The sequence below is a fragment of the Limanda limanda genome, chromosome 17 (assembly GCF_963576545.1).
Source record: "Limanda limanda chromosome 17, fLimLim1.1, whole genome shotgun sequence".
NCBI lineage: Eukaryota > Metazoa > Chordata > Actinopteri > Pleuronectiformes > Pleuronectidae > Limanda > Limanda limanda.
The window spans coordinates 20,640,340-20,648,916 of record NC_083652.1 but is presented as its reverse complement, the minus strand read 5'-3'; the positions used below and the strand labels follow the sequence as shown (position 1 = coordinate 20,648,916).

At 42.2% G+C, this 8,577-nt stretch overlaps 1 protein-coding gene across 1 annotated transcript in view; it reads left to right on the top strand.

Annotated features, from left to right (window-relative positions):
• The window catches only part of rnf213a (ring finger protein 213a), a gene marked incomplete in the record, with an annotated part of 31,980 nt that overhangs the window by 4,661 nt on the left and 18,742 nt on the right, over window positions 1–8,577 (top strand). The window contains 18 exon segments of the mRNA XM_061090886.1: window positions 28–157; window positions 255–544; window positions 628–887; window positions 974–1,186; window positions 1,293–1,485; window positions 1,568–1,623; window positions 2,153–2,327; window positions 2,425–2,568; window positions 2,686–2,784; window positions 2,868–2,990; window positions 3,130–3,313; window positions 3,451–3,624; window positions 3,767–3,919; window positions 4,000–4,619; window positions 5,069–5,228; window positions 5,329–5,546; window positions 5,850–5,987; window positions 7,976–8,140. Of these exon segments, the coding sequence (XP_060946869.1) occupies window positions 28–157; window positions 255–544; window positions 628–887; window positions 974–1,186; window positions 1,293–1,485; window positions 1,568–1,623; window positions 2,153–2,327; window positions 2,425–2,568; window positions 2,686–2,784; window positions 2,868–2,990; window positions 3,130–3,313; window positions 3,451–3,624; window positions 3,767–3,919; window positions 4,000–4,619; window positions 5,069–5,228; window positions 5,329–5,546; window positions 5,850–5,987; window positions 7,976–8,140 (3,495 nt within the window).

Genomic DNA, 8,577 nt, shown 5'->3' with positions numbered 1-8,577 from the left:
AGAAGCAAAAACAAAGCTGCAGATAAGTCGATACCCTACAAATATATTGTCTACCACAGCAAAAAGGAAAAATATGAGTATGAGTTCATTTACAAAGATGATGCTAAAAAGACGACCAACAGATGTTTGGTTGTTAATCCCGGACTCCTCAATGAAGGTAAATCTATAATTGACAGAGGCCATTTATAACAAGATTGAATACAGGATTTTTCATTCTTATCCTCAACAACTGTCTTCTGTCTTTTTTGTTAAAGGGGACTGGCATCAGTATGATGATATCATCTGTGTCGAACCAACAAAGAATGTTCTCAAACGCATTAAAGAAACCATTTGGCCGGAACAAAGGACGAATCTGATTCAAGGCAGAGAGATCGCTGGGAAAATAATGCTTTCCACCATATTTGATCTTCTAAGTAGCTGGAGTGAGATCAATCTTAAAAGTTTTCTGATCCAACTGAATCAGTTCTTTGAGGTTTACGGGGACCCCATTGTTTATGAGGAGACGCATAAGAAGTGGTACTCCTTAAATTATGGAGAAGAAGATGTAAGTTCATAATCTTGGCACAGTAAATCTATACATGGTTTACAAACACCCAGGTAGATTTACCTGTGGATTTCTCCTCTTAGGTGAGGAAGATGCTGAAAGAGTTCATGCTGACGAGCCTGGTTCCTCAGTTGGTGAAGGATGGAAACGGGAAGATGCTCTACATTCCCGACCCCATGAGGGCGGCTGTGATCATGCTATGTGTATGTAAGAGGCATGGTATCCGTCTAAATGAACATGAGCTTTATAAGCTCTGCACCATGCTTTGCCTGCCCAAACAAAGCAAAGAGGATTTCCTTCAGTACTGGGCAGATTTCTCCAAAGATGTCATTATTCTCAAAAGGTAAGTACCGAATCTTTCCCAGTCATCCATCTTCTCCAGTAAATGACTTAAAATCACTGCATATTTGACTATTATTTTTGTTGTAGTCTCCCAGGATATTTGGAGTATCTGATAAATACGGTGAGAAAAGCGGGAAAACCCCGATGGATTCTGGTGCTGCCGCTCCTCCACCTCCTCAAAGGCACCACAAAGCCCTTCGAAATACCGACATCTGGAAACGTGAAGTACGGCTCATCCTGGGCTGGTTTGCAAGGCCTTGATATAAGTTCAGGGACATCCATGAACAGTCAAGACAGACAGTAAGAGTCCCTCTAACTTTACCAGAGTTGAGCTTACACAGTGCATTTATCTTCAGATTAGTGGGTGTTACTCTGCTCCTTTTTTATACCGCTCTCCTGTTTTCAGGGCACTTGTGAACGTGATAAAGAACCACAGACACTTGATGGAGGTGGATGCACTTCTCACACGATCCTGCTTGTTCCTGCTGCCAGTTGATGAACTGATGGATTGGATCGGCAACATCGACATTGAGCTTTTGGACATACTTCTTGTTTTCTTTAATAAAGCTCCTCAGGATTTTGGCCACATTACCTCCAAGGTGAAGGGGAAACATTTGTAAATAATACATTTTGGGGTTAGAGTGCCTTAAATTAAATTAATTTTGGGTTTCTGTTTTACAGGTGGTGACTGACATTCTCTCGCACATCCAAACGCAACTAATTGAAGAAAAATACAGGTGACAACAGCAGATTTTTTCTTTCATTGAATTGCAAAGTCACTGATTATTTGTGTCAGTAAACTGTCATTGTCTAAAGTTAACTGACGCTTTAAGACAAGTGTTTTTGGTTGTTCAGTGTTCTCGCTGTGTAGACCATGAACTGACATTGAACAGAGGAGGGTTAAGACCAGGCAAATAAAAAAGACTTAATACTGATCACCACACTGTGTTTATGAGCTGTCAAAACTGACTTTAAAGTTTAATTTCACCAATTCAACTCCAAAAGGCATTTTGCAGTTGTAAGTAGATTGAAATATTCTTAAGAGTTCGACTTTGATCTAAAAACAATCTGATTTATGTCAACTTACTTCTTGAACATTTCAACTAAATGCTTGAAATACAAAATGGGAAAACTAAATCTTCATCTTCTCACTTGTATTCCTTATGCCTGGCCCAAACACTCTTCTGTTAATTTCTCTATGAAGGGTTGACATGTTTGTCCAAGTTGGACATTTCAATTTTGCATTCTTCTTTTTCCTCATCCTAGTTGTTTTACTGAGGCCTACAGGAGAGAGTGTCTTGCAACAGCAGTGAAACTGTTAGAGAAGATCTGCAGAGCAGTCAAACCAGCATCATATGCCCTGGACACCACTAATATTCCCATAGCCTGCATGAATCTGGTTGCATCAGTTGCAGACGTTGTTCATTCTAAAAAACAACAGGTACGTGAAGTCGATGTGAACGAGCCATTACCTTTTCGACCAGAATAAAGTTTTGCTGATCTCAAATATACTTGGCCTGATTATAATTCCTTTTCAGGAGACAGAGCAGCAATATGCAAAAGACTTCATCTCTCAGGCGATAGACATTATGAGAAACTGGATCAGTCGCTGCTTCAGACAGGGTTTGCTCAACACGTCCATGACATCCTGGATTCAAGTTCAGGTCACAGCGGAGATGGAAGTGAGCAGTTTTGTTATATTTTGTAAATAAAACCGAACATATAGACATATGCTCGCAATGCATTTCTTTCAGAGAATACTGGTAAATTGTCCCTTTTTTGTTGGTCGTGATTAACAGATGTGGAACAACATAATTGCCGTCCAGTTCAAAGATGAAGTTTGCAAAGAAGAGTGGAGACAGACGTTCACAAGGGATTTTGAGGGCAAATACAAACTGGTATGTTATGCACGTTTTGTAAATGTCAGTAAAAGTTTAACAATTTAAAATATTTAACAAAATTTATGTTTTTGTGGTTTCAGGAAAAAGCTGTGGATCAAATTGAATTCTACTGCACAAAAATAGAAGAACTCAGTGTTTCCCATCCACATATTTCTGCTAGTATTGAGAGGTGTGCTCTTGAGGCTGTTACATCTTTGTGCCAGGTATGAACACTCCTCATTCTTCCTCTTGTCATACCTAAAACACTTTTATCGTGTATTCAAGAATTTGATTATTTCTTGAAGTCACAGTCACCGCACCTATATGCACATAATCCTCTTTGCTGTTTTACTTCTTATGCAGACCAAGTCTGAGGGCAAACTGTTTGAGAGGATCAAGATAAACTTGAAGTTTGGGAACCTCCTCTCAGCCATCATCCAGAAATCATGGCCGAGGGACCGTCAAGGACACTATGAAGAAGATGAAGAAGTGGTCCTCAGGCACCTTCTCTCCTGGAATGCAGCCAAAGACGTTTTCAAACTTCACGGTATTTCGTCATGTGAAAAAAAGATTTAGACATGGTTAGGGGAGTGAAGGCCTGTCGTGCTCTCAAAGTCAGTCAGGCAAAAAAGACATTGCTGTTGATTTAGACAAAACACTGACATGGAATTTCTGCCATTGCAGGTGCGGAAGAAAAGCTGTTCGAGACGCTCTCTCCGGAAGCCAGGGATAGATTTGCTATTGCCATATCATCCTTCACAGCCATCAACGATCAACTGGTCCATGGAAAAATTCGGATCAGTCTGCTCAACATCATTCTGGAGAAGAGAGATTTCTTCCTAGAACTGCTGAAAATCGGTAAAAAGTCGAAAATAAGTTTGAATGATTTCTCCATAAATTTGTTTTTTACTGATGAAAGTAACCCCTGAACACGCTTATGTTCGTCGGCACTTGCCTAATATAAATATTTACATTTGTGCGTGTGGTATGATTTTGACAGATTGCCTCTCTGAGCGTGAACAATATCAAGATACTGCCAAAATGAGGAGGCTGTTGCAATGCAGAGAAAACGAAGTGGAAGCTGTGTACCACGAGAAGAAGCTTGTGGACGTGTTCTTAACAATGAGCCACAAACTTGAGGAACACATGACAGGTATTGAGTGAATCAGTCAGTTTGGTTTGATCCTAATGTTGCCACAACTTTAACACCTGTTTTTTCAAATCACACGACAGTCGATGTTGCCGACATGGAAGAGAAACAACGGGTCAACGTTGAAGTCATGCCCCTGAACCTTTTCATGGAGGTTCATCAATTAGATGAACTGCCCTCTGAGATGGTTGGCGTTGTCACCTACTTCAATCTGGGTGAAGAAATCAAAGAAATGGCGGAGACCCTGTACACCTTTGGCGACAGCTATATATTCAAAGTGTGTTGGGAGCAACGAGCCAAACTCTGGGTCACCGAAGAAGTTACTCCGGATGATTCCAACGAACAGGAAGTAGCAGACATTATGGCAACACCAGAGATGATGTACGAGGAAGTTTTCGTGCCTTGCTATGAAAATTACAAATGCATCTACGCTTCTCTGAAGAACGGCAGCATAAGGCTCGAGGAGGTCAACCAGCTCTTTAGAGCGTTCGAGGGGAAGTACGAAGAGCTTGCGAAGGACCTGGACATCATGTGCAGAGTTGATAAATCCACCGACAAAAACTGGATCAGCATCAGGGTTCAACAGATTGAGCAGTATCACGAGCTTCATCTCGCCGTGGCTTCAGCTACAATCATCATGATGGTTAAAGAGACGCTTCGTCTGCAGGGGGACTTCAGGGTTCTCGAGACTCTCACAGAAGTTGTAAGTGGACACGTGTGAATTTTGCATATTGCATCCGAAATCTGGTGTTAAACGTTTGTCCGCTACAAACCTCCATTTGCACACGTATGTATAATACGATGTATGTGTAGAGATAAAGCATACACAAATTTAAATAGCAATCATTAGAATGCCGAGGCCCAACAGTCCCTTTAAGAAACCAGATTTAAATTCACTAGATCCAGATTTTTATTTCCATGATCCATGAATTCTTTGAGAAATCAATGAAAGAGAGGAATAACCCTTGCAATGATAAGTTTCAGGTTAATCTGTCAATTTGGTTTTAGATAATCCTCCAAATTTACAAAGGTAAATGAAAACATAACCTCCTTGGCGCAGGTAATAATCTGCTGATGATGTAGAGGTGATTAGTGGGTGTGATTTACACAGAACTATTTAAGGAATCTTAAATGTTCCCTTCCTAATTTCAGAGTCACGCAGACTTTCAGAAAGAGCAGCTCAGTCGGATCGACAACGACTTGATGCATGCAAAGAAGGTTCTGGTGGACATCAATGAGCCCCGCAGACTGTGCCTCCGGGAGCTGGGACTCAGAGGAAACTTTGTAAAATGGGTCAAGGATGCACTTGAAGGTAACAAATAGTCCTTTTTGTTAAATTTGAGTTGCAAAAATAAAATTGTATATGATTCTCATTCAAGCAAATCATTTATAAATGTTTTTTTTTTGAACAGATATCAACGAGTTGAAGGTGTTTGTTGACTTGGCTTCCATCTCTGCGGGAGAGAATGATATGGACGTGGATCGCGTTGCTTGCTTCCACGATGCTGTCCTCGGCTACTCCCCGATGCTTTATGAGCTCAAACCAGACTCTGGTTTTCCCGCTTTCAAGGAGGTGCTGAAGAAGCTCTGGAGAGCTTTGGACAACGATGGCAACCTACCGAAAAAACTGGTATAAAGAGGCGTTGCTAACATTTGTATTAATAAGCTTCCAGCGAGACTTGAATTTTTGGCTTTTAAATTAAACCTTGGATATGACTTTGAGCCTAAAAGGGCTTATTGGTGATGTCAGTCATTTGGAGAAACTTTGTGATGGACAAATCCCTCAGATGATTTAAAATCAATCTATCTAGTACACATTGATAATTGACAATCATGAATTTGAAAATCATACTGTAAACTTGTGTTAATGCTAACCTCATAAAACATAAATATAAAATAACAGTGTATTTAAGAATTTGATCATCTCTTGTAGCGGGACAGTGCACGACACTTGGAATGGCTGAAGACTGTGAAGGACAGCCACGGATCAGTGGAGCTGTCGTCTCTCTCCTTGGCGTCAGCAATCAACAAAAAGGGTGTCTACCTGATCAGTGCACAAAGTGTAAAAACGGTAAGTAACAAAATCAAAGTTAATTGCATCCCTTTGGCCTTACAGCACAGATGTTAAAGGAGACATATTATGCCCATTTTACCACAAGTTGATATGGTTCCTTGGGGTCTTAATGAAATGTCTGTAACATTTTTTGGTCAAAATACCACAAGGATCATTTAAAACAGCAGCCTTTTTACCCTGTCTAAAACAGCCCTCTTCAGATTTACCTGTTTTGAGTCCCTCCGACCCCCCCCCCCTCTCACCGCCCCGCCCCCTTCTCACCACCCCGCCTCCCCTGTCAATCACACAAACACACACATCCACTTTCACGTCTTAAATCTCTCCTTAGCATATTTAAGGTTATTAAAATAATTTTAAGTCACTGTCCCACAAATATTTCTGTGTTTGTTTGTTGTGTTTCTTCATTGAAGCTACAATTTTAAAACTACTACACCTTCTGATAAGGATGTACATTTATTTAAATACATGCATTAGATATGTATATACAGTATATAATTGTATGTGTATATTTATTCATACAGGGCATATATTCTGAACGCGCGCACACACACAGACACACACACACAAACACACACACACACACACACACACACACAGACACACGCACACACAGATAGACACAGACACACACACAGGCAGACAAAGGGATGTGGGGGCTAGCTTTGGAAGCTAACACTGCTGCAACTTCAGCGGCGAAATGCACTTAAAACCCCGGGTATGAGTCTATTTTAAAGCGAGCGACGGAGGCATTGTTCCTCGATTCCGGACCCGAAATGGGATCTCTCCCCCCACCTCCCAGTGCGATGCTTCCCGGGTGGGGGGCCACATGCAATACTGCTGTAAATACGTTCACAAGCAACCATTCCAGAAAGTGCTGGAGCTCTAAACACAAACTAGTAGCTAGCTAGCGTTAGCTCGCAGCTGATACACGTGAAGCATCTAAGTGGCCACAGCGGCAGAGACACGGTCCCCAACACCGGGACGTCCCCGGAGCCGACACCGGGACGTCCCCGGAGGTGCACGGAGGTGCCGGAGCTAACGCTAGCAGCAAGCTAACGTTAGCTCCCGACAAAAAGCTGTTTTCTATTTATACATGCTGCTTCTACCGGGGCAAAACACACACACAGAAGCCAGCGTTAGCTCGCTGCTGCTACCCGTAAACAAACACTGACACATCCAACAAGTCACAGCCAGCTGAGGTAGCAGAGGCGCAGCAGTCAAACAGAGTCACATAGTCCACAGCATCAACACAGCGAAGCAGCTCCGAGCTCCTACCTGGAAAAAACACCAACAGCTCGCGGTGTCTCCCGGCTCTGTGCTCTCGTCTCCCGGCTCCGGGTTCGCGGCTCCCGGGCTCCGGGCTACGCGGTGGCTCCGGGCTACGCGGCTCCCGGGCTCCGGGCTAGGGTGGTGGCTGCCGGGCTCCGCAGTGTCTAGGTGGTGGCTGCCGGGCTACGGTGGTGGCCGGGCTACGGTGGTGGCCATCATATATGAACTCAATCCATCTCAAGCTTGTGTCTTCTGAAGCTGGAGTCACATGAAGAGCTTTGGGCTGATTTGTGCAGCCGAGCACTGAGCATCTTGGGTGTGGAAATCGACTCATGATGCGAGCTTGCTCATGCAGCTGCTTCCAAGGCTTGCAAGAATTTGACGTACACCGATGCACTGAAAAAGTGGGTGGGTCGAGGGGTGGGTCGAGTGGTGGTGGGGGGCGTACTACATGGGCATTTTTATCTATTACGTAATAGTTTGGTGTATTCCCATTCGACGCCATCTAGAGTATAGTTTCTGACATAGAGGAACCACAACAAATCGCGGGAGTTGTTTTTTTCCAGAGTTTTTGGGACGGTAGACATGCCAGATACCCAAATTAACGTGTAGAAGCACTACAAAAGTGGAATTTTCATAATATGTCCCCTTTAACTCCAAGAACAGTTCTTCCAAAATGATGTATCATAGTGTATTTCTGTTTTTTCTCAATCTAGTTGAGTCTTGACACCGCCTTGAAGCTGCAGATTCCTGAGGAGCACGATGAGGGTCAGCAGATGCGCTGGTACTCTCTTGAGGACCTGAGGGAGCTGCAGAATAAACTCATGCTGATGTCTGGGAAAGGAGATCAAGGACAGAACGATGTTGATCACTTTACAGAGGTAAACTGAAATGTTGCACTTTTATTTAAGGTCATTTTGTTGAGCATTGAAACTTGAATGCTATTATAAATGCTAGAAATCCTTGTGCTTGTACTTTTATCTTGATAATAATCTTGAGCAATATTTGTACATAGGGGGTCTATCTATGGAGGTTATCATAAAGTTTATAGTGATACAGCACACATACTGCGATACTGTATAATTTGTCTGCACACAATTCGTTTTTATAGCTGTAAACTAGATTTTATTTGATGAAACACATTAACTCTGGTTTGAATTTTACATGTTTTACTATTGTTAGAGATTTAGCAAATTTGTTCGCTACATTTAGAGATTAGTTGTTTTATGAATACAATTATTTTCCACCTTATGCTAAAGAATATACTGAATGAATATACAGTACACACAAAAATGTATAAACTGCATTCGACTGTAGT